The 25,845-nt window shown below is 47.0% G+C and overlaps 1 protein-coding gene across 1 annotated transcript in view; it reads left to right on the top strand.

The window, feature by feature from the left end:
- Positions 1 to 14,921, top strand: part of LOC119459106 (ATP-binding cassette sub-family C member 3) — a 40,986-nt gene extending 26,065 nt beyond the window's left edge. The window contains exons 6-7 of the mRNA XM_049671146.1: positions 6,093 to 6,287; positions 14,742 to 14,921. Coding sequence (XP_049527103.1) covers positions 6,093 to 6,287; positions 14,742 to 14,886 — 340 coding nt within the window. The 3' untranslated portion in view covers positions 14,887 to 14,921. The remainder of the gene's footprint in view (positions 1 to 6,092; positions 6,288 to 14,741) is intronic.
- Positions 14,922 to 25,845: the final 10,924 nt, after the last annotated feature.

The raw sequence follows: 25,845 nt of genomic DNA, 5'->3' as shown, positions 1-25,845 counted from the left end.
ATTGCCTAACCTTCTTTCATTCCTAACACCCGTTGAGATGTACTCGGTACTCGGCTATATTAAGAGAAATGCTAGTTACCTTTCATTGGAAGTGTGTCGCGTCAAAATATTTCTTCTGAAGAAATGATTTACTGCACCCGCAGCCTTTGTTTAAACTGGTTAGCCACTGGTTGATCAGTTTAAACTTAACAACCAGTGGCTAGACTGTCAATGATAAAGATATGCGAAAATGCAATTTGCTCTGATGGCCATTTGTCCTTGATCTCAGCTAAGTGGCGTTTCAAGATATGCTACTTGTTCAGAAGAATATAAAGCCTATAGATAAATCGGTAGATACAACAGAACTGTATATAACTGAATCGCGAGCCTTCAGACATCGCATATCCGTTATCCGAATGTTAAAGTTCTAGGTGCATGTTCTTATTTAAAATAGCACACTTTTATGAACTCGCAGAATCACAATTTCCAGAGAAGCTGTTTTTTTAGCAGTTGCAATAAAAACTTCACTTCCCTGTAATTAGGTAAACCACACACTTTAAAACGTTGCCCCTATATGGCTGGTGACCTCGAAACCTCCCAGCACTTAACGCCATTCGGGCATTTCGTTAATAAAATTTACAAATGCCCACACATTTTACTTGTCGAATATGTTTACCGTAATATTCCTCTCATTGTCACTAGATGTGATCTTGTTGGAGTTTACAGTTTCCGTAGGGCCGCATATTCTGCGATGTTCCTAAAGCACAGTTACAAAGCTCCAGATAACCTGTGTATGTGAATTACTGCTAAGGCCTGTAATTTAACCGCGCACTTCAAGTTTTGTTTCCGCAAAACCTATAATATGCTTTCAATTTTCAACAACTATAACCACTCTGCCTTTTGTAATTTATTGAGAACCTTATAGAAACACATTACGAAACTCGTATAGCTCAAGATACGCGAGAACGAGGAGAGTTCAGTAATTATGTGCAACGCTCCCGATTTGGCCTGGAAAGTTAGTTTCCTCAAACATTGCACTGAACATAATTCTCATCTCCAGTAAACATAAACGCGTAAAATAGAGTTATCTCGAGTTATTAGGAATCGTGGCTGATAACGGCCGTGTGACACTTTCACAATCCTCGTTAAACTTCTCAGCGAAAGCAGTATTTATTTCACACGAATGTGACTTGACACAAACATTTGCCATAGCCTTACTTCCATTTTAACCAAGTTTATTCGCAAGGTGGCGTTTCTTTTTTAGCCACAGAAATGGCCTAATTGTGCGTGTTTCTAAAACACTTATAACGCTTTAGAGTGCTTGGATACGTAATTTATTCTATTAGCTGCAATAAGCCGACCCACTGCAAACTTTGATTACACATTACCTACTACCGGGCTCTTACTTTTACCAAACAAAAACAAGGTTCCTCATTTACTTCCCAGCGGACGAACGCCTATCACGCGTGGAAATAATATCGAAAAAGGAGGGCTCATGAGTTATTTGTAATGCTCCTAATCATGCAGGCAAAGTTAAAAGTTTGGGACACATTGCGCTAAAGAAGCCTTTATTTATGCTTAATATTAAGATTGTGCAACGCCGTCTTTATTCCAGCAACTGGGAAAAGTAACTAACAACGTAAGCGTGCCATTTGGAAACACGTTTTTTTCCTATAAATACTTTGCGAAGGCTGTGTTTAACCCCGTCGCATTTATCTTCACACACAGATTTTCAAGTGGTCCCTCTATTGCTGCTAACTTTGAGATTGATGGCATGACAATTTATCCAATCTTGAAAAATTTAGTGTAGTTCGTAAAATCAATGACATATGCTCTGGAACGCTTAATTACGTAATGTCTTGCAGAAGCTGTAATGCACCGAAACACCCTAAATTTTTCTCGCACATGACCCATACCATGTCTATTATTTTCGGCAATTGTAAACTGTGTGTAGCGTTCAGTTCCCTCGAGACCAGTGAGAAACGTAGCCTAAAAAGTTCATAGTACGCTTTCGAGCCATGTCGAAAAATCTTTTTGTAATAGGTTGTGTTCAACTCACAGACGTTCCACTTCAAATCCTTATTTGGCTGAGCTTTTGTGACATTTTTGCGGAATTTGACCTTGGTGACGTTTGTAGTTATGTCAAGGCAGCGGACTAAATTTTTGGCCACTCGTAAAATACACTCACAACGCTCTAGCACGCTTGCATGAATAATTGATTGCAAACGCCGCCTCTCCCTGCGATCCCTCGATATGATTAAGACCCTCGCAAAGGATGTTCCACATCCGCCCACCGTGGTTATGAGTGGGGCTGGCTAACGCACCTAAGGCTAGATCTAGTAAACATAAATACCCAAGTTAGCACAATTGGTCCTGCGACGCACACGTACTGCAGAGGTTGCGGGCCCGGCTCCCGCCGCCGCCAAGTGATCTTTTCGTCCAATTTCATTTTCCTTTTCTTCATTGTTTTCTACATTCCAATTTCAACTACACTTAATTTCCCCGATGCTTTTCTTGGCTTCATTGTCTGTTGGCTTTATGTGGTTATGATTAACAAAAAAGATCCCCTGGGTTCCCCTTCTTCCGACCTAGAGAAAGGTACTCCGGCAGAGGCGTTAGAGGCTGACTGGCGATCCTGAATTATTGTTCCCTTGCTCGGAAATTGATCTTTATCTTTGTCTTCTGAATACTAATCTTCAACCCCACTCTTACACTTTGTGGGTTAAGGTCCTCAATCATTTGTTGTAATTCGTCCCCAGAGTTGCTGAATCGGACAATGCCATCTACAAACCGAAGGTTGCTGATATATTCGCCGTTGATCCTATCTCCTAAGCCTTCCCAGTTGATAGTTTGAATACATCTAAGCATGCAGCTTTCTAAGTGTGTTATTTTTATCATAAAACCGTGAAAACACATTACGGTTTCGAGCGGTTCTATTAGCATTACCAGCCTCGCGGTAATTTTATTTCAGCCTTACTCATGTTACGATGAGCATCCACAGCAACACATTTCGCGTTGAAGTGATATACTGGCACGCCGTATCGTCACCGCAGAGATGTATGAGGTACCTATGCAGCAGGGTTCCTCTCTCACATTTCTCTGTCGACATGCTGCGTCATCTAACGGTGCCGCTGGTGATATTTGGACTCAGTACCACAAATAATTGAATCATGCTTAAGTTTCCGGAAGTGGAGTGCAAAAGACATCGCTGCTTTCTGACCTAATCACAAAACTCGATTTCAGAAAAAGTGACGGAAAGCATGTGTTTCGCGCCGCGGAGCGTCAAGAAGCTAGACGCAGAGAGTGGCGCGCTCCGAGCGCTGTCAGTGCAAATGAAGTGTTTTCGTCACGATATGACATCATCACACGGGCGATTCGAGGGCGACTCCAAAAGTGACAATTTGCGCTCTCTCACGCGTTCCGGTGCGCGCGCGGTTGAAGCGAGCGAACGAGCAGGCTGGCAGGTAAGAAAGGACGCGCGTGCGCAGTACGCGCTCTCGAACTTCGGCGCGCAGCCGCCAGAAGGCGCAGCCATGCAGTTTAGTCTAAAACCCCTTGATCTTAGAAAGTAGCGACACGCTTTGATCTACGCCGCAACACCCTCGCCGGCGCGGTCAACCTCCTCTTTTTCTCCCCCTCTTTCGCGGAGGCAGCGCATCCGCCACGCTGAATGGCTGCGGCGCTCGAGACTACCCCGTCAGGTGACCCTGACGTCACGAAAACGGCGCGAAACTTGCTTTCGCGCGCCTTTAGTTTCTCCCGCTCGCCATGAGCAGTCCAAGTGGTGGTCGCCCTGCCGCTCCGAACGTGTGTTTCCCAAGTTTTTCCATCCTTTCGTAGGAATCTGAGATTCGTTCTCCGTGAAAATGCCTTGCTGCTCTTCGTTCAGTTTAATACAGAGCACTGATAACTGTGCATATAGTTTTTTTTTAAGTGAGTCGGCTGAAACTTTCGTTGACTCTTCGAGCCGTGACAAAGCTTTTTGTGTTTTCGCGCGTGCGTTAGTTTTCAAATGTATGTAATTTGTGAGTTAATGCCTGTAACCCATATTTTGTAGTTGTGTGCGTGTGTGTGTGCGTGTTTGTGTATGTGCGTGCTTGTGTGCGTGAATGTGTGTGCATGTATGTATGTGCGCGCGTGTGTGTGTGCGTGTGGTCCTTGCGCCTGATACTTGTGAAGCCAAGGAACTATTTTACTCTTATTGCGTGCTTATTGTATCTTTGCAAAGTTTCAATACTGCGAGCATTTTTTTTCTTTATGTACTTTATGTTGCGAAGGCATGAACCGCAATATATAGGTAGATAAGTGGTATTATGTATTATTCGCGCATGCTCATTAAGTACAAGCCACGCGCTTCTGATAATCTCTCTCAATTATGATAAACTTGACATCTTGAAGTCTGTAAGTTTATTATCAAGTGCCAGTCTTAGCAGTTTCCGTGTAAGCAGTCAGCCTTTTTTTTTTTTTGAGAGAGAGACTTAGGTTACTCCCAGAGGTGATGGAATGTAATTTCTCGTCGTTTCATAGTGACGGAATACAGGCGCGTGTGTAAAGTTCTATGTTGGCTGTTTCGCAAGCACAGCACGTATTTCGCACAGTGGCATTGGTACAAAGGCTTTTAGCCCACTCACTTTGGCGAATTCACTTTAAGTAAAATATCACATTTCTTCTTGGTTACCTTCTCTGAGCCTTTTAAGAGCGAAGATAGTGAACCAAATTCTCGTTTATACTCTACGCTGCTTATATTGTATGCACCCAATACACCTCCGCGTTACGGACAACCCAAGTGGCGACGTAGAGGTAAACAGCTCAGCCACTGCTTGGTACTCATTTTTTCGGAGCGCTTCCACTTGTATTTATCGAAGCGTCCTAAAAAAATGGCACGACGTTCTATCGGAAACGTACTTTCGTCAGGACAGTTTCACAAGGTATAAATTCCCATACAACGCTTCAAAGGGCCGAATAAACAAGCGCGCGCATTGATTCTAATGCGGCTGCAGCGAGCCACTGGAGGGTTCAGCGCCGCGCCGGCCCGGTGAGGGGGAGAAATCCGAGGAGAATTGAGGAGGAAAGCGCACGCGTGGGGGAGAGTGTCGCTACTTTCTAACATCAAGGGGCTTTAGTTTAGTCGCTGCTCCCGTGGTCTCTAATATTTTGCACTCGACTGTACATTTGGAAGGACCAGTTTAACAGCTATAGGTGACGCGGTCGTTTTGTGGCTTTGATACGTCACACCGGGTAGACTGGAGCGCACTTCGTGACCATACCAGCTCCGCTTTTGGTGACGTGAATAGCCACGTTTTTCCCGCCCAAAGCCGCGCTGCCCTAGCGCGCGTTTTAGCAGCGGAGCTGTTTAAGCCGGGTGTAATCCGTCAACCGCGAACAGAAAACGTTGGCCGATCCTGGCGGCCGTGCAGAGAGGGTCCAAGCGCAATGGCACATATCCCTGTGAACTAGTGAAGCTGAGCCTGGCTAAATCTAGCTAAGCATGGTTGGGATTACTTAAGCTTAGTGAGTCTTCGATAGCCAATCGATAATTGATCAATAATAAATAAATTCCGGGAAATGCTGGGGATGACTTGGTAGTGCATAGCCTAGCCCAAATAAGCTGCGAATACCTTGCGATAGCCAATCGACAGCCAATCTATAGCTAATCAATAATCGATCAATAATTAATAATTTACGGGAAATGCTGAGGATCACTTTGTAGTGCATAACCTAGCCCAAAAGCCAGGACTAGCTAGGTGCCCATGAGCTCCGCTGTCTATTTATCATTGCGCCTCCAGTGCAAGCTAGGCTGATTTTTTTGACTAGGTTGCGTAAAAGGGGCTGTAATTATTTGTGGCACTTTCGAGCTTCCAGTGGCCATCTAGGCGGCCCCAGGCCCGGGCCTCCCAATCGCCGGATTTAAAATAAAGTTATGTCACTCACTCACTCACTTTCAAGCAATTGAGCCTTACGTCTAAATTATAAAGCCGAAAGCTACCTTAAATACAAACAAAGCAGGACAGAATTTTCGTGTCACTACTCATTTAAACTTCAATTGCCACATGCACCGAACCGCCATGTTTGAACGATGTCCTCACACTGTTCCTTCCAACAAATATTTGCAGTGCTGGCCAGAGACAGTTGGTGTGTCTCGCAAGAGCTCTTCTTCGGCGTCCCCGCGTGCTCCTAATGGACGAGGCCACGTCACACATGGATAGCGACACGGACAGGCTCGTTCAAAGCACTCTGCGACAGAGCTTTACACACTGCACAGTACTGACTATCGCCCACAGGCTGGACACTGTGCTCGACTACGACAAGTGAGTGACTTCTATTAAATGCAATCAAATCGTGATGCAGAGAAAAGGTCTCCTTAAATGTATGGCTTTGTCAACGTAGTTCTGGTTTCGATGAAGTCGCAATGTCCTGCTCTAGAAGACTGTTAGGCTTAAGGATATAGCCTTCTTTGGGATAAATAGGATATATTTTTGCTCTAACGACAAAGCAATCCTAATTCTTGTCATTGATACGCTAGTTCCTTCTTAGTTGAATAATAGAGACTAGTGCAAAATTTTGTTAGCCGAGTTACTTTCCTGGTGTTCTGGGTGGGATCAGTGGTCCTCGGTGGAGTCTCCCTGTATGGAAAAAAGTAGTTTCCGAATACTACGCATTAATTTTAACCTTTTCGCATTGTAAAGAGTTGATATATAGTTATCCAAAAATTAACTTCGAACGGGTATTGAATTACGTAATGGAGGTCTCAGTTAAATGTGGTCCTATATTTGCCCGAACGCAGAATGTACGCTGTATGAGCCTCAGTTGTCAGTATACCAGATGGCAGCATAAACTGCCCTTAAATTACTCCACCATTTTATTCTGGAGAGGCACCACATGTTACTTTAAACGATACTGAAATGGGAATTTCATCGAGCTTAGAGTAAGCGTATATCCTTATAGCAGCGTTTTCATTGGACACCTTTGCTTATTTAGGGGTCTATAGATTACGTGGGTGTGAAAGTAACACAATAAAGTAGATTGCACTCGTTAACGTGAACTAATGGACTAGTTATTACGCCGATTCAGTGTGCCTATGTAGAGTACGTATATAATACAATGCAGGAAGAGGCTCATTGCGACGCAGACAGTGGTGCAGGAGAAGCTAGTGGCGCACGTAAAAGAATGTAAAGTTAGCTCACATATTGTACAACACCAGGTAGAAGACGTTGCTTACTATGACACGCGAAGTGAACTCAAAGAGGAAATCGCAGAAACCAATACTGGTGACGTGGACGTCACTGCATTAAAAAGATAATACAATAATGATGACTATGCCTAACAGTATCCATGGCCGCGATTTTGTAGCGCTGCCTTATGACTTATTATCCCTTATGACCGTCGCTCTGACCACTGGCAAAGCGCGATAAGCGCGAAAAGACATTTTTACCGGAAAGGCGTAGCTACAAAATACCGCCCACGTTGCTCAGACGAATATATACAATAAGGCCGCAACTTTTGCTGCAATAATTTATAGCGGTTCAAAGCGGTAAACAAAGGATGCCGCTACCGCCGACGATTCCACAAGGGAGCTTGTGTGCCGGTTCTTCCAAGAGGTATGGACCACATAAACGGACAGGAACCTTCACATGTAAGACGGCGGTGCCAATATCCAGTGGGCCTAGTTTTCCGGGAAGCAATGAAGGACAAATAGATAGGGTTTGGAAAGTTGAGCGTAATCGAAGTAGATGTTAGGTGCAGTGACATCCCTTGTTCGACCATTGCTTATCTCTTCGAAGTGTTGGTCTTCCTGTGACCCGCAGTGTCCTCTTTATTAATTATTAATATGGCAATGGCAATAACATTGTTAGCGTAAGAAAAGTATTTGGCAGAGAAGTGCAGAGATCAGAGTCACCGATCTCGGCGTGGGAGAGCTTAAATGCTATGGGATGTTCCGCAAGTGTTAGGCAATGTGCAGAGTTCAAGACTAGCCACGAAGCGCTAGCTGTTGCAGCGAAAGCTGTATATAGCTAGGCGAAACGAAAAACCGTTCGTCCCATGTTTCGCTAAACGGATCCATTGGTTGTGCCGTCAGTTACGTCGTTCTCTACGGCGCACCCAAGCGCGCGCGCCATTGGCAGTGCCGTCAGTAGACAGTTTTAGTTTAGCGCGCGCTAGACAGTACGTACGCAACGTGCGGCGCGCTACGTACGTTACGGTTGAGGCTGTCCCCCACAGCATAAGTTTACCGCGTGCAACATCTGAAACGTGGAGTGCGCCTAAGCGTCAACACCCTTGCCTCGGAGTGCTACTTGGCGCCGTCTAGTGCCTAAGCAATAAACTCGTATAGCCAACATTGGTTGTCACAAGTCAGGGCACGAGACAAGCTTTTTCGCGCCGTTCGCGCCGATTTTGTGTTCAGGCGAGCAGCAGCAAGGCAAGAAAATGCCGTCAAGCATCTGTGTGGAATCGCCGCCTTTTGGCTACTCTTTTATGGCGAGAAATAGACGATCTGATGCTCACAACCCGCGAGCGGTGGCTTTTGAAAGGTGACTGCAGCCTTGACGATATAGATTACCGCATAATGCGCGATCGTGAAAGCGAGTTGCTGCGATACCGCTCGCGCAACGGACTCCTCGATGTGGACCAAGTGGAGTCGACGTTGTTTCGACAACAATTCCGCTTCGAGAAACGGGATCTGAGTGAACTTGTTCGTCTGCTGCTGTTCCTCGACAAAATATGCAGTGCTCAAAAAGTGACGGTGGTCGGCCGTGATGCACTGTGCCTTTTGCTCCAGCGGCTCGCCTATCCAAACAGATGGTGAAACAATCGTGTGGTGCACAAATTCGCAAGCAATTGCAGAACAAAAATTCACGTAGTCAGACTCGGAACTTACTTTCTCAGGTTGACTATATCCTTCGCAGCGTAATAGGATAGCAGGAGCTCCGTTCGACTGCGGACATTCCGGGAAATAAACGGCATCCCAGTGCTATCCTGCATCTTTGCAGCGATCACGGTCCACTGCACCGCGAATGGATTTAAGCTCCTCACATAGGCAAGGAGTTCCAAATCGAGGGCGATACCGAAATGTACGGCGGGATTTGCTCGCTGCCATGACCACTGACCCGCTTGTTTTGCTGTCGGTCGCCGCCATGTTCTTAAGCTCTCGGCAGCGCGAAATCTCGCGAGAGGGCCGCCGGTAGGGTACGCAACGACTGTAGCGAGCACAACGCAAGCCCGGAGAACTAGCGCGCGCATTCCATACGCGCGCAAACGCACGCATCTCTCATAGGTTCAGCGCATGCGCAGTCGTGCCACCGCTGGCGCGTTGCGTGCGCAACGCCGTTGCGCGCGCTAAACTAAAACTGTCTAGTGACGTCGTTCTCTGCGTCGTACCTGCTCTGCCCGCAACGCCGGCTCCTCGGCTCGCCGTTGTCGCATGCGTTCGATATCTCGAGTTAGCTCGGCGTCATGGTTAGCAGCATCCGCCGCCATAGGCACTTACGTTCCACTTCGCGATTTCAACGTGGACGTTTCGTCCCAGCCGAAGCCAAAGTGTCGCTCGAGAAACTCCCGCCGAAAGCGGGCGTTGGCCCCAGCGAACGCGTTCCCGCCATTGCCACGTTGACGCTGCTTAGGGAGCCTACATGCAAGCGCTGTAAAACGGCGTTGCATGCAGGCTCCCTAAAGCTGCTCTGCCCGCAACGCCCCCTCATCGGCTTGCCGTTGTCGCATGCGTTCGATATCTCGAGTTAGCTCGGCGTCGTGGTTAGCAGCATCCACCTGCCATTGGCGCTTGCGTTCCACTATAAACACAAACATGTAACGAATAACTGAGAAACGCTTCAATACTGCGTCGGGATTAACCCACTGCTAAACGCCGGGGCCGCACGTTTCAGCTTCGCTGGTTAGCCATCTGTACGGAGTGCTTGGGCGGTGTTTATTTTTTGTATTAGATTGAGAACTAATGAGAATTGTCTGAATTTGGGGCAACTACTTGAAAACTGAATTTAATGGTAAGGACAACAACGCAAACATATTACAGTCCAAGAAGCGGCTAGAAAAGTGGCCTCAATGCTCATAAGTAATTTCGTCAACAGGGGAAACACATATTGAACACAACAGGGGAAACATATATTTGAACACGTAATTAAGGCTGAGAGGATGTTACAGCGGTGCTGTAGCAACAAAAAAGTGAGAGTTCCCAGGTTATTGATACACCTTACACGTGAGAAAGACTCGTAAAAGTCGGCGTAATCTCCCATACTTTGAAGCTTATAAAAACTGCCTTAAGAACGTGACACGCGGGAAACAACATTTCGTGAATGTGTAAGTAGTGGTCTTGGGCGGGCTCCTAACGTACGTGGCGATAGCGATAGCGATAGCAGTCGCTATCGTCGCTAAGCTGTTGAACAGCGTAGGCTGGTTGCAGTTTTTCTTTTGTGCCGTTGACACGGTCTTGAGAAAATCTCATACAGAGCTTACCAGTAGAAGAATAGCCGAAGTCGGTATTTTATTTTTTTTTTGCATGGGTGCCACACTACACTGAAATGCCTGCAGGTCTTCTTCGTGAGGGAAACGCAGAAGTGCCTTGTGGAACTTAGTGTCCATAATTACCCGTCGCATTATGTAGGCTGCATGGCCTGTCCGTAACGCGGCAACTCTAAGCACTTTCCCTCTTTTGGCATTTGTCCCCGAACACAGCCGCAGCAAATGGCGAGCAATCCCTGCACATGCGGCGGCAGAGCGATTCGGAGATATAGTTGTACAGATGTGTGCAGATAACGCAAGAAAATAAAAGGCCGAAATTAATACTCTAAAGGATGTTGACAAACGGCAGGGGGGGTCGGAAAAGTAATTCCATCTCAGAAATGTGGAAGGTCGCCGTTCTCGAGCCTCGCAGAAAGCAAAACCAGGGGCGCTATGACGTAAAATGATTCCAAACTGTTTTGATTCCAAACTCCTGACGTCAAATTTACGTAACCACCGACGCAAGCATCGGGCGGTGACCCGCAGCATTGTCTGAACAACCCCACCAAACACTCTCCTCGTTTATAGGAGGTCACCTTTGTTCGCTTTCAAAACCAAGAACATTGTCTACACTCAGCGGTTTTTCTTATCTAATTGGCTGACAAGAGGCGAGGAGCACGCTCTAGTGGAGAGTGTTTCCCTGGGGCCGAGCCAGCACAGTGAAAATAGATAACCGTACGAAAAGGGTGGTGCCGGCTTCTCCAATTGCTCCGCTTCGCCTTACTTAGCCTGCGGTGGCTGGTCGAAAATCGCGGCGGCATGCAACGGAAGGATAAGAATGCCGCTAAAACGGATCCTCAGCAAGGAAGAGTTGGCAGAGCGATGTCGTATGTATGCCGAAAGGGCTCGATAACGTTTTACTGCAACGCAAAAAGGTTTATCGTGCGCAAATAAATACATGCTCACCGGCAGGCGCGAGTAGCGAGGGCATGAGCAATAGGCGGTCAGCCATCTTCTATTCCTTTCGGAACGGGCAGTCTGTGGCTAATCAGAAAAATTTTCAGTTTTGTTCGGCATATTATTGCATTGTTTCGCGTACACGTCATTTTGACATGGTGAGTTTTCGCGGTTTTGTGAGGTCGCGTGACAGACAGGCAAAGTGGGCGTAGCCAGAAAGCATTGGACCAATAGCAGAGGGCTAATGGTGAAAAGGCGTCGAATCAGGATTGATTATTTTTCTTTTGTGCGTTTTAATCATGCATAATCAGCGTGTACACGTTGTATCAGCTGGGGAGCTATCGCGGTTTTCGTGACGTCGAGTGATATACGCGCGAAAGTGGGAGTGGCCCGAAAATGTTTTGACCAATCGTGGAGGCTGATTTCAGAAATTGGAATCAAAACAGTTTGAAATCATTTTACGTTATAGCGCCCCAGCGCGGGGCTTAGTTCTTTGGCCGCAGAGAACCCGCATCGCCAGCACGGTGCATCGTAAGATGCCGCACGCGCGGTCAATGACACGGGGAAGGGGGTGTCGTTAGGAGCTGTGTGGCCCAAAAGCGCGAACAGAAGCGCAAACGGCTGCCCTCTCGCGGCTTGCCGTAGGTGGACCACATGCAAACATTAGGGGCCGATGGGCACGATTCGATGGCAATTTAGAATCGCTGGGATCATGTAACCCGACGCGTGGGCTCTTGAGCGACGGGATGGCACCAGTGGCGTAGTCCGTCTTTGGAATGTCAGTTTTACGAGCCCTGCCGGAGAGGGCATCGTGTATCGGTGGTCGCGCTTCGTTGAGGTACCCTTTACTGCATGCAGTGCGTGATTTTCAGTTAAGGCGCAAGAACGGGGTGACTGGTTGTTTCTTTCTCCGATAGTGTTCTGGGAAACGCCGGGAGAAAATAACATGTCGCAGAGTAGAACGGCTTGTGCGATGTTTATCTGTTGTTGTTGTTTTCGTTCTCTCCCTCTATCTCTTTGAATGTACCGAGAAACGCAGGGAGAGAGTGAGAGAAATAGTGATCATTGAGCCTAGTTGACCCAGTCAGGTCACTAGGGTGTCGTGATTTGCCCTGAGGGATTTTGACAGGAGCAACCGAAGGGTAAAAATCAGGCTCCCGAATTCTCACGAGGGATACGGAAGCAGGAAAGGCGCTCTGGACTGTCGGCTCTGCCGAGTTAGGTTCGCCGGTTCCAGTGAAAAGGATGGGTCTGGAGGTGCGAGTGGCGTTATGCACTAACGGCTATGTAGATTTGTTACGTCAGACTCGCCGTAAATAGCTGTCGATGTATATATTTTGTACATAAAGTCGAATCTCCATGTGCGAACGTCTATGGCGTCCCATCTCTGATGGTAGAGGAGAAACGGTGACGGCGGCAGCTGAAGAAAGGCTTCCATACCAAGTAAGCTGGTCACGCCAGCTTGGAGCACTCTGTGCTACAAGAAGGAGGACGGAAACTTTAGTAGTACAACTAGGATCAGAAGCGTAAAAGGCGTGGGTACGTTTTTTTCTATCCGCTTTATCACGTGCTCACTGCTTATGCATTGGGTAATATTCTGAAGCTCCACTCAGCTCTCTTACTCTCTGCACCACGAAAGATGCGTACTGCTAAATACCAGGAACTAAAAAGGGGGTTCCATCGTGCCGCAGAACATTGCTAGGCTTAAGCAACAGCGCTGACAATGTATTGCGCTAGAAGCTAGCAGATCACAGCTATACCGACTACACTATGTAATGTATACATCATGCAAGGTCGGAAGCGGCACTCGCTCTCATGGAATTCCGATGGAACTCCGGTGTCACAGGGGCCAACTGCCGATCACGCTAGCCACATTCAAATGAAAGTAGCAGGCGAATCCGCTAAAAGCGGATGCTTTCGATTCATTAAAACGTTATTGGACCCCTATATACTTAGAAATAGAAAGAGAGAAAGCAAGAAGAGAAAGGGTAGGGTGGTAAACCAGACGAACGTCCAGTTTGCTGTCCTGCGCTAGGGGTGAAACCTCGAGGATTCGGAAGCGGGAGAGTGTGAGCACTGCACTCACTCAATAAGGTGCACAGCTGGACTACAATTGACCACTCAGGCCGGTGTTCCTCAAAATATGCAGTAACTTACGAATAGCTTTCTATGCCACCGACGGATGTGGGCAGAGTCCAATAATTTTTGTTACAGAAAATGGTCCTCTAGAGTCCAGTCAGTTTATTGTGGTCTGAAAAGAGATATGCTGAACGTCGTATTGAGGATAACGGCAAAATACGTGTGCGATAGTTCCTGCAGACCTACAGGTGTCGTACACTGGTGTATCGATCATTACCACACGGAAAGAATACGCGTTCGTAACTGCCGCACCAAGCCATAGAGGGTAAGGTAGTATTGAAAACCCGCGGGAGAGGCTAGGTGACCTTGGAGCCTTGAGATAGAGTACCAGAATGCGTAGGTGACAATTGGATCCACTTGGGGAGCTCCGAAAACATGTGTCCTTGTGCGACCAAGCCAACGAAAGTCCTCTTGCAGCGTCCGTCCTCACCAGTGAAGTTGAAATAGTCGATATGCCTCCTTCGGCAGACCGGGAAGCCTGGATACCAGTTACAGCAAGGCGTTGCGTCGTCGTGGGGTATCGCCCGGCGCGGTGGTTCGTCACAAATGCGCTGTGCTGCTAACACGAGGTCGCGGGTTCGATCTTCAGTGGCGGCTATCGTACTCTGAAGACAACAAATAAAAAAAGACGATGGTTTACTAAGGGTTGGTCGTACGTTAAAGAACCCCGAGGTGGCTGAGGTGGCTTTTTCCCTGAACCATGAGGTGGCTTTTTTCGTAACCCTCACATGCGCCGTCTATTATAGCCCATGTGTTGCTTTAAAACGATAAACCCTTAGAGTAAGAAAACTGCCATGTGTGACGTAACTCATGCTATTAGTATGTCTGGTTGCGCTGGAAAACAAAGTTTTTCATACTTCTGGAGGCCTGCACGTTATCGGAGAATCATTACCAATTGCTGGAGCGGGAGTGACTCGGAGTAATGAAACTTCCACACTTCTTTTCTTTGCTTAGGTACATAGGATGCTTACTGTCTTTATCTTTAAACCTGACCAGTACTTGTAATTACGCAATTATGTCGTTGACATTGCTATGCTTGCATTCTCACTGAGACTTAAGATATTCTTCCTGCGTACATTTAGAATTCAACATGTGCAATTAACGAAATGTGCACGCAGTGACTCTCTTTTCACCTTCTGACACCGCCTGCTGCCAAGTTAGCGATAGCAACCCCGTTACCTGGAGTAACCCGTGTTACTTTTTATCGTACGCAGGATCCTGGTGATGGAAGATGGACGGATGGTTGAGTTTGGGCCGACACAATTGCTAGCTTCGAGTCAGCAGTCAGCCTTCCATGGAATGCTGCGGCAAGCTGGACTGGCTAGAAGTTTTAGTGAACCGTCTGAGTGTGATTTGTAGGGCGTATCGCGCTGGCCGTTAACTCGATTATCGCAATAAAAAGGACCACTGGAAAGCCATATGCGGAAGCTTGGAGCTATGGCTGTTGAGGAGCCTCTATTAATTTAGGCACCTCGCCGGAAGCACCTCATGGGTTGCCTCTTACAATTTATTTTCTTAATTTACGTCTTTTCTCTCTGTGTCTCCGCGACAGAATTATTTAGGGCTTAATTGAGATTAGAATCTCGATTAGGCCCTTTCTGGTCCGAATTAATTAAGGAAGTGATAAGTCTGCCTGCTTAGAAGTATTCAAGCTCTTAGAGTGGGCAGGCTTAGGAGTGAGGATCAACGGCGAATATCTCAGCAACCTTCGGTTTGTAGATGACATTGCCCTATTCAGCAACAATGGGGACGAATTACAACAAATGATTGAGGACCTTATCCGAGATGGTGTAAGAGTGGGGTTGAAGATTAATATGCAGAAGACAAAGATAATGTCCAATAGCCTGGCAAGGAAACACTAATTCAGGATAGCCAGTCAGCCTCTAGAGTCTTTAAAGGAGTATGTTTATCTCAGTCAATTAGTCACAGGGGACACTGATCATGAGAAGGAAATTTACTCAAGAATAAAATTAGGTTGGAGTGCACAGGGCAGGCATTGCCAAATCCTGACTGGGAGCTTACCACTGTCGTTGAAAAGGAAAATGTACAATCATTGCATTCTACCGGTGCTAACAGATGGGTAGTAACTTGGAGGTTAACAAAGAAGCTCCAGAACAAATTGAGGACCGCACAAAGAGCGATGGAACGAAAAATGTTAGACCTAACGTTAAGAGACAGTAAGAGAGCGGTGTGGATCAGAGAGCAAACGGGGATAGCCGATATTCTTGTTGACATTAAGAGGAAAAAATGGAGCTGGGCAGGCCACGTAATGCGTAGGATGGATAACCGGTGGACCATTAGACTTACAGAATGGATACCAAGAGAAGGGAAGCACAGTCCAGGACGGCAGAAAACTAGGTGGGGTGATGAAGTTAGGAAATTTGCTGGCGCAAGTTGGAATCAGCTAGCACAAAACAGGTGTAATTGGAGATCGCAGGGAGAGGCCTTCGGCCTGCAGTTGACATAAATACAGGCTGATGATGATGATGGATTTTATACGTGCATCTGCAAGCTAAAAGTCTGAAAAAAATCAAGAAAAAATCTCACTGGGGTTTCTGGCAATGAATTGAAGGTATTTCTCATGAAGTGCCCGGAAATCTGCGTGTTGTAAGCAGCTTGTTGTTCCTCAGAATTCTTAATTCGCACTTAAGGTGGCGTATTTCCACAGAATATTTTATGACCATTTTGGTTCCCTTCGAGGCAGGCTATGCGCAGAAGGCTCCAAAAATAGAGCACAAAGGCCTAACCTGAGCGTCATTCGACGCATGGGCATTTTTGAAATTTCAGGAGAGGAATGCTTATCTACGAAACTAAGACCTCATCTTTGAGTGATGTGACGAACAGTGAGCCATGTTTAGGTACGAAAAAAATCTTGCCGAATTGTGTGGTTAGCACTGCTGACAATCACATTTAGCAAAACGCATTGTGTCTTTTTCTAATAGCGATTGTAGGGAGACTCGAGACGAACTTCCGCCGTTGGCGTCAGTGTGATATTTCGTAGAAAGGCCAAGTGTGATAAGATCCTATCGCACCCGCGTGCCATGTGTTGTAGGTAAAAATCAAGCGTGCCAGGGTGAGTCCTGGACGGCGGCTTGAAGCACACTGTTTTCCCCTCGCCCAGTGTTGTGCGCACCATTGGAGAGGGAGAAGGTGGAAGGTGAGCGCGCGTCTTCTCCTTTAGTCCAGCCGTTGCTGCGCATGGGGCAACTAAGCGCACGCCCACACGCGCTATCTTCGACGTAATCTGTGGTGGGTGCAATGCTTGGCGAGCCCAGGTGGCTGGGGACTTCATGTGAGCTGTGTACTCGCGCACCTAGCTTTATCACACGTCGTGTAATACAGTTTAGGAGACAAGTTGAAGCCAGAGACAGTCCGAAGCGTTCGCTCGCCGTTGCTACCGTTTTTTATCGCGCCAGCATTGCGACAGTGAGCGTCCGTGGTCACAGAATGAAATCTGCTCGTTTGGCGTTGCGCGCGTGACAACGTGCTTGTTAATTTAATTAGTAAGGGAATGTTTACTGCTAATTGTACAGCCGAGAGAACCACCCTTGCTTTCTGTAGTCGCCTCATACTGTGCTATCGCTATCGCTGAATGGCCTTTCATGCAAAACTTCAAGTTTTTTTTCTCAATGTGCGATATTTCCTGAAAGGCATTAGGACTCCTGCAAGAATCATTGTTACACAAAGGGTTCAAGGCCACTCCTGAAAAGTAAAAAAAAGACTATCAAATGTTATATATTATTTTAGCCTTGTTGGTTCTAGTTATTGCAGTATAAGGCTATGCTGGAGGGAATCGCGACATTATTTGAGTGTTGTCTAAAAGCCAATCGTCTCACAAATACCGTGTATTGAAATGTTAGATATATAAAACAATGTGATCCGGGAAAACAATTATACAGCGCTACTTCACTCTCAGGGACATAGCAGTAATTCAAAATAGTATTCAGTGAAATGGGGGCAGTTTGGCGGCCATTGCTCAGGTGATGGTTTTAGGTGACGATAAGATGGTAGCCGGTAAATGACAGCGAAAGACAATAAAACAAGTATAGATGATGTGAGTTCATTCAAAGAATGTCAATCTATTTCCTACGTTTTATCCATTAGAGTCTTTATTCACAAAACGATAGTTGAATCCCCACTTCAAACAAGTAACGATCTCTGGTTTTCAAGCTTTCTTTTACAATGTTTCAATGGATTGATATTACGGAACAGCCTGTTCGCTCTTATGTCACCAAATGAGCTCTTTGGCTTACTCCAGCAGGATATCTTCTAGGAAGCCTTTGCAAAATATATAGCTCAGGGTTTTGATGTAGAACATTCCAAAAGGTTGCCAGCCCCAGTGTTTATTATTACTCTGTCACATGCCCAAACATGAATTTATCGTGCAACGATCCGCGCTGCACTTACTAAATTTTGAGGGTACTGATTTTGGGGGTCTCAATTTACTCATAAATTTCGCGCTTCTTGCAACATTGTGCTATCTTTAGGAAAAGAAAACAGCACCGGCATATATTTCGCTAACATTTTGATGTATAAATTGTACCTATATATATTTAGTCCGTCGTTGGTGGTCCGCCATTGGATTCCGTGGAGCATTTTGTGCATGGATATTCGGAAACTAGAGGTAATCTCCGACTTTCTTCTAAATGAACCCTAATTAATCTTGGGACGCCCGAAGTTATTTGTAAACTTTTTTTTATATTGTTCACTGGTCATTGTGATTTGTCTCGCAAGTATAGTCGGCTCCTTCAAGTTACGCACGTTGTGAGACCAACGCAACAACGAGGCGGCCGCACATACAAGTTCGAGAGCAGAGCCAGGTCCGAGAGCAGAGCCAGGTCCAAGAGCATAACCAGGTCCGGCAGTAGGTCGAAAACCCTGAGTCACGTGAGCTCTAAGTAACAACAGGTGAGCTGGGCAGAACGCTGTCTCCCGAAGTTACAGAGACACAATGACAAAACCAAGCCACACATACAGAGATCACGAGACGCAAACACAAACACGAACATTGTACAGGCGCTTGCGGCCCTAGTGCAGGAACTGCGCAGGAATTCCGCGCACAGCTAAACGAGGAAGAAAGCCGAAACAAGGCACCAGCGCAAGAAAGTTCGCCCTAACCCCGAACACCGCCACTGCCGTCGCAGCGCGCGTGCACTCTCTCGGTAGTGCAGGAGAACGTCGAGGAAATGAACATCGAGGCGCCGCCCGCGCCGGATCCGACAGCGCAACTGATCGAAGCGAGAGTAACGGGCCGCGAAAGAGGCATTCAGGAAAACAGGAAAGCCATCCAAGAGTTACATGTGCAAATGGCGAAGGGCGTCGACGAGCTCCGACAGATAATAACGCTACTACATGAGGCTTTCACCCCTCTGGTAAACGAGCAACACCACAAGAAGCCGCGAGTCTATCCACACAGAGAGGCTGTGATCAAAACGGAGGCATCACCGTTTGGCAGTGGAATTGTCGTGGCTTCACTCGCAAGAGGGCGACGCTGCTGCAGTACATTGCCAAACAAGACACACCACCGGATGTAATAGCCTTACAGGAAACAGGAAAATCACTAAGAATCACCGGTTATCACGCTCATGCAACAGCAGAAGCACGTACGGCCACACTCACGAGCAATCACCTCACTGCTCAGTGGCGATGGTGTTGGGCTGCTGAGCACGAGGTCGCGGGATCGAATCCCGGCCACGGCGGCCGCATTTCGATGGGGGCGAAATGCGAAAACAACCGTGTACTTAGATTTAGGTGCACGTTAAAGAACCCCAGGTGGTCCAAATTTCCGGAGTCCCCCACTACGGCGTGCCTCATAATCAGAACTGGTTTTGGCACGTAAAACCCTATAATTTTTGTTTAATCACCTCACTGCAATAGACCACACTTATGCGGACACGGGAATCGATCACGTGTTCATGGAAATAGTACCGCAGCGCAGGCGAAGCACCAGTCGTTTTACACTTACTACATACAGCGTGCCGAAAAAAATGCTGGGACCCCTAGACAACTTGGTGCCGCAAGCGAGGCAGCTAGCTGGACAAAACCGTCTCCTGATATCATGCGACTTGCACTCGGCGCACGAGGCGTGGGGGTTCGTCAGACATACCAGAAAGGGAACAACCTTGTACAATGTCATGAAACACCACCGGCTTACGATAGTGACGGATCCGACATATCCAACGAGAGTAGGCAACAGTACGGCCCGCTACACCTGTCCCGATCTTGCACTCGCGTCCAGACTTCAGAACGTCGAGTGGGAAAACACTAACGAGACGCTAGGAAGCGACCACTTCATACTCGACATCTCGGTGCACGTGGGAAACTTCCCAAGAAGAACGATACGCTCCACCAAAATCACGGACTAGGCAAAGTTCCGGAGCGAAAGAGAAACTCAAGAAGCCCAAGCGATAACCGATCTGGAGGCCTGACTTAGAGAACTGCAGGAATCGGTAGCCAAACCCTCCAAGGAGGTTGCACTCACCACGGAGAATCCGGCAGTGGACACATGTGGGAAGCAGCGCCACAGCCTGCTGAGAAGATGGTGAAGGCAGAGCCCAACCGAAGGCAAAAAATTCGCATTGCGAAGCTAACGGACGAGGCAGAGCGCCTCGCAGAGCAACTTACGCGACAGGACTGGGACCATTTTTGAAATCCCTCCAAGGAACACTGGGCTTTGCGAAAGCCTGGGCCATACTCAGACATCTACTAGATCCAACCCAGAGAAAGAGAGAAAGCAAGCACACGATGAGTCGAGTACTGCACAACTTCGGAGGCACAGATGATCAGCTATTGTGTGCCCTACAAAGAAGATACATTGGCCAGCCGATATTCGGTGCACCGCCAGCGGCTGACCACGTTGGACTGAAAAACAGCGAGCTCGACCAGGACATAACGCGTTCCGAGCTGACACGAGCGATCGCAAGACTCACTCGAAACACTACTCCGCGCAAGGACGTAATCACCAACAAGTTGCTACGTAACTTGGATGATGCAGCCATGCAGAAAGTACTGGAACTCTTCAATGCACACTGGAGCAGAGGCACCTTAGCCCCGGAATTAAAGCATGCGGAGATTACGATAATACCAAAGCCGGGAAAGACGCCCTGCCTGGAGAACTTAAGACCTAATTTGCTCACGTATTGCCTCGCTAAATTGATGGAACGCGTGATTTTGGACAGGCTACAGACGCATCTCGTAGAACGTCAACTGATGCCGAACACGATGTTCGGTTTTCGGCCCAACTTGCCAACGCAAGACGTGCTTCTGCAGCTCAAAGATAAAGCACTGACTGCAGCAACGCAGTGCTGCCCAAAATCAATTCTCGCACTAGACCTAAAGGGGGTCTTTGAGAACGTGGGGCACGAAGCCTACTAGTCAATCTCAGTGACATGAATTGCTGCCGACGAACGTACAACTACATGAGGGCTTTTCTCACCGATCGTACAGCCACAATATGGCTGGAAAATGTGAGGTCACAGCGAGTACACACACCTAACAGAGGAACGCCACAAGAAGCAGTGCTGTCGCCAACACTTTTCAACGTTGCCATAATGTAACTCCCAGCCCAACTCGAGAAAATACCGGGGATCATACATGCCTTGTATGCAGACGATATCACGATATGAACGGTCGCAGGGTCTATAGGAGAACAAGAGGCATTACAGGTGGCAGTAGACGTCATAGCAAGATACGTGGAGACATGCAGACCGCCTCGCGCGCCGGAGAAGTCGGATCTCTTTATAATCGAGAAGCGATCACGAGGACTATCAATAGTCCCGGCACCAACCATCCACCTGCGAATAGGTCCTAGAGAAATCACCAAGGTGGACAGACTTCGTACCCTCGGCTTACACTTGCAAAAGGACGGGGGCGGAGGATACGCCATACCGAAGCTACAACACACGACCACGCAGATCTTGCGCATGATTTAACGAATTACCAGCAGGAAGAGGGGACTCAAGGAACAGGACCTTATCCGATTAGTGCAGGCTTTCATTGTGAGCTGTATTGTGGAATCGTCACCATATTTAAATTTCAGTAACGCTAAAGTGGAGGTACTGGACCGGCTGATACGCAAGGCGTATAAACAAGCGCTCGGACTTTCACCCAAAACGGCTACTTTTCGTCTCGAGGAGGCAGGGGTGTACAACGCACGGGAAATCACAGAGGCCCACCTGGTAAGCCAGAAGGAAAGGCTACAATAGCGGCACGCTGCGTCTTAGAACATCTTGAATATTCCGTATGGAAGACCAGCGCACTGACAAAAATCCCAACACAAATATCAGAAACTATGCACGTCTCACCGATTCACAGGAATAAAATATGCCCCCAAACTTCCACATCGGGCGGCGACAAGCCCGAGCGAAGGCGCTCGCGAGAAAGTATGAAAACCACCCCAATGTCTTATATGTAGACGTGGCCAGCACCGCAAGAAGCAGCGCTTTCGTCACCAGCGTAGTTGACAATCACGGGACCGAAATAAATGCGTCGTCGGTTTCCAAAGTGAGCGCTGCGGAAGCAGAAGAACTAGCGATAGCGTTAGCCATCACGAGGAGACCGCACTGGGAGTGCATCATAGTTCTGATGGACTTTCAGACGATATGCAGAAATTTTTCCAAGGCCAAAACTTCCAGAGCCGCACATCGCATTCTGAATAGAGCGCATCAGCTCCCACAATACATACAAATCGTGTGGACTCCAGGGCATGAATCCTTCCGCGGCGATCAGCAGGCGCACGCCTACGCCCGAGCGCATGCACACCGGGAGCCGCGAGAGGGCCGCGCCGAGCAGTTTCATCCCGAGCCCATACCATTAACCTGCACGCCCATACTACAACACTGTCGCCTTTCACAAAGAACATTACCGCCGCCTCACAATGCTCTGACGTGAGAAGAAGCCGTAATATGGCGAAAACTCCAAACAAACACATATGCACATTTGAGGCTCTACCACGCCATACACCCTGCGCTGTATTTCTGTAAATGCCCACACTGCGATCAATGCGCAACGCTTTACCACATGGTATGGGCTTGCGCAAACACACCACAGCTCACACCCAAAACACTCCCTCCCCACCACACGGCAATGGGAGGGAGTCGACGGACCAGCTCAACCTGGTCAACCGAGCAAGAAAGGCAGCTAAGGCCGCAGGACTCCTGGACTGAGGGAACCATCCACTGCACAGCGAAGAACTACCTACTCTCGTGTGCTCTTTTGCATGAAGTTTATTATCTCTTTTTCTCTTGTGAGACCAAATGGCATCGGTGAAGGCATAAACACATTTTTCACAGTGAAAAAAAGAAGCTTATGTGTATATATCGCTGCATCTATATATATATATATATATATATATATATATCTGGCACGAGCTCGGCTCGTGCCTGCGTTAGATCTCTGGTGGTTTGTCTGAGTAATCGGGTGATCTTATCCTTTTTCTTGTTCTTTTTAACGTATATTCTCCGTAGTATTACCCGCTCCAGCTTAAGCTGATGTCCAAGAACTCCCCCGGGAGGGGTATTCCCCGTTGGACAGCTTCTCTTCCTAGTCATGAGATACCCTTGGATTTCTTCCCACGCAACGGTGTAACCAGTATCCCCGTGGCAATCGTTCCGGCGAGTGGAGGCTTCATTAAACTGAACAATCCTCAGGCTACCCAGGAGGCTCTTCATGCTGCTACTCCATTGTACCAGACCATCTCGGACGTAAGGCAGTTCGGCCGGGGAGGCATTCTTTGTAGGTCGCCAGACAAGACATGTGTTGCGGACTTACTCAAGTGCACATCTTTCGCTGCCATTCCGGTGAGTGCATTTATGCCTACTCACCTCGCATGCACCCAGGGAGTTGTACGATGTGTCGACTCAAGTCTTACCCCGACAGAAACATTAGAAAAGTTATCTGCAGCTGGAGTGATTGCCGGATATCGATGCAGTCGAGTGTTGGACAATACCAGAGTACCAACAAAATCAGTGATAGCCACTTTTGCTGGCACTTCCTGCCCATCAGAGATCAAAATATAGCCCCTTATATTCAGAGTAGATCTACTTGCACCGCGTCCGCTTCAATGTCGCAATTGCTGGCGATTTGGCCATAGTATCGGTGCATGTAAATCAAGCCAACGTTGCTGCACATGTGGGGAAAGTCACGCTCCCAGCGATTGCACTTCCGAAAACGAGAGATGCTGCCTTTGTGAAGGAAACCATCCGGCCAGTTCCTCTAACTGTTCTGTGCGGGCCCAAGAAGTGCAGATCCTCGAAGTTATGGATGAAAGACGTTGCTGCAGAGGAGAGGCTGCAAATATTGTAAATGAAAGAACATTTGGCTATACAGGAGTTACAGCTAAACAAAATACCATACTTGACTCATCTCTCACTGCAACCATAGAAAATGCTGTTCAAAAGGCCGTGGCTAAGGCAACGGATCAGTTGTTGGTAAATCTTGGTGAAAGCATCGCAGAGGCTATTTCCTCGCAAATGAATACCTTAATGCAAGCTACTGGTCTATGCTCAGTAACAAATCAACTTATAAATTTGGGGCAGCAATCTGTCGATGGAAAGATGGAGACAACTGTCTCGGGAGATGGCACAGCGTGCAATAGTTCCCCTCCCACTCATTCTGCTTCCGCCAGCAGGACCATTCAAGATTGCGAAATGAAAGACGCAGAACATAATGCTCGTGCTCAAAAAAGAGCTATGTCAACAATCAGTGAGGATTCTTCCTCACTTGCCCATTCGAAGTCAAAGAAATGTCAGTTGAAGTTTACGTTGGAGGATAGTGCATCAAAGAAGTCCCCTTCGACAGCAGCAACTTCATCAGGATTGTTAAAGGTTCTTCAGTGGAACGGCCGATCACTATTATCAGCTTCTGTAGATTTGTTTTCTATTACAAACCAACTTAATCCAGATATAATAGTATTACAGGAAACTTGGTTGACAACGGAGAAAAACTTTCATTTAAAATTTTACAGATCTTTTCGACTAGACCGCCCTACAAGAGGTGGTGGACTAATTATATTTATTTCGACTAAAATATGTCATAAAGCCAAAATTTTATTCGAATTGATAGACTCTGAGTGCGAAATTGTGGATATAGAACTGACTCTACCTGGATGTTTCTCTCTTTATATTGTAAATACTTATTTTCCTTCCGGTGTGCGTGACACTCGCTCTCTTGACAGTGTTCTAGCTAGCTATGAGCGGGATGTTTTACTTACTGGGGATTTCAATTCACACCATGTCTCATGGAGTTTAAAGACAAATTCATGCGGTAAACGCTTGTGGAATTGGTCGTTAGATAATAACCTGTCTTGTGTAAATTCTGGGGCAACTACATTCGTGCGTGGCCAAAATCAGTCTGCAATTGATCTCACATTCTCTAGCCGTAGTCTCTCTGTGTCTTCGTGGTCGACTGTTGATTGCGCCTGTAATAGTGATCACACCCCGCTGGTCTTTGAAATAGTCCGCTCTATTACAACAATCGATGAACAAGTTCGAACGTTTGGAAACTACAATACCTTTAAGCATTCTTTGCGATCTGTGATTTCGTCACTTTCTGAGGCGTGCAATGAAGAAAAGACGAAGATTATTTTTTGAGCCCTTAAAAAATCTAGCAAGCAGTCGGAATTCAGAATTATATCTAATGATGGTTACTCCTACAACCCTTGGTAGAATACCTACTGTTCACGCGATTATAAAAGAAGGAAAGCAGCCTGGAAAAAATTGTTATATATAACCAATGTCCAAAAAATTAGAGTGATTATAAATTCTACAGAACTATATTTAAACATACAGTTTCTAAAGCAAAATACGACTGATTGCAAACATTTCGAATATCTATCTAAATCTAAAAACAGGCGAGCGCTTTTCACTCTTCTTCGTGGCAGAAAGATTCTTCCGCGTCCGAGTAACATTGACTCGATGGTTTTCACTAGTGAAGAAATGACGCAAATGGTAGAAGAAATTGCAGAGGGCTTAGAAATCCGGTTCACGTCCTTGTTATCGCCATCTTCCAAGCTACGCATACGGTCCGATCATTTTACGGAGATCACTATGTTAGAACTGGCCACAGCAGTTGAAAGTATGCCACATGCCGCCCCTGGTGTTGACGGAATAACCTCAAAAATGATAAACATTGTATTCAAGGAGTCCCCAGGTGATCTTTTAGACGTAATGAATTATTCTATTTAATTTTCGTGGATACCGTCCAGTTAGAAACTCGCTAAAATTATTCCGATTCTTAAAAATATTGTGGCGGATACACGCTTGATAATATTCGACCAATTGCTCTAACCTCCAATTTAGTGAAATTACTAGAAAGAATTCG

The sequence above is a fragment of the Dermacentor silvarum genome, chromosome 7, assembly GCF_013339745.2.
Source record: "Dermacentor silvarum isolate Dsil-2018 chromosome 7, BIME_Dsil_1.4, whole genome shotgun sequence".
In the NCBI taxonomy this organism is placed as follows: domain Eukaryota; kingdom Metazoa; phylum Arthropoda; class Arachnida; order Ixodida; family Ixodidae; genus Dermacentor; species Dermacentor silvarum.
This window is presented reverse-complemented; position numbering and strand designations above follow the sequence as displayed.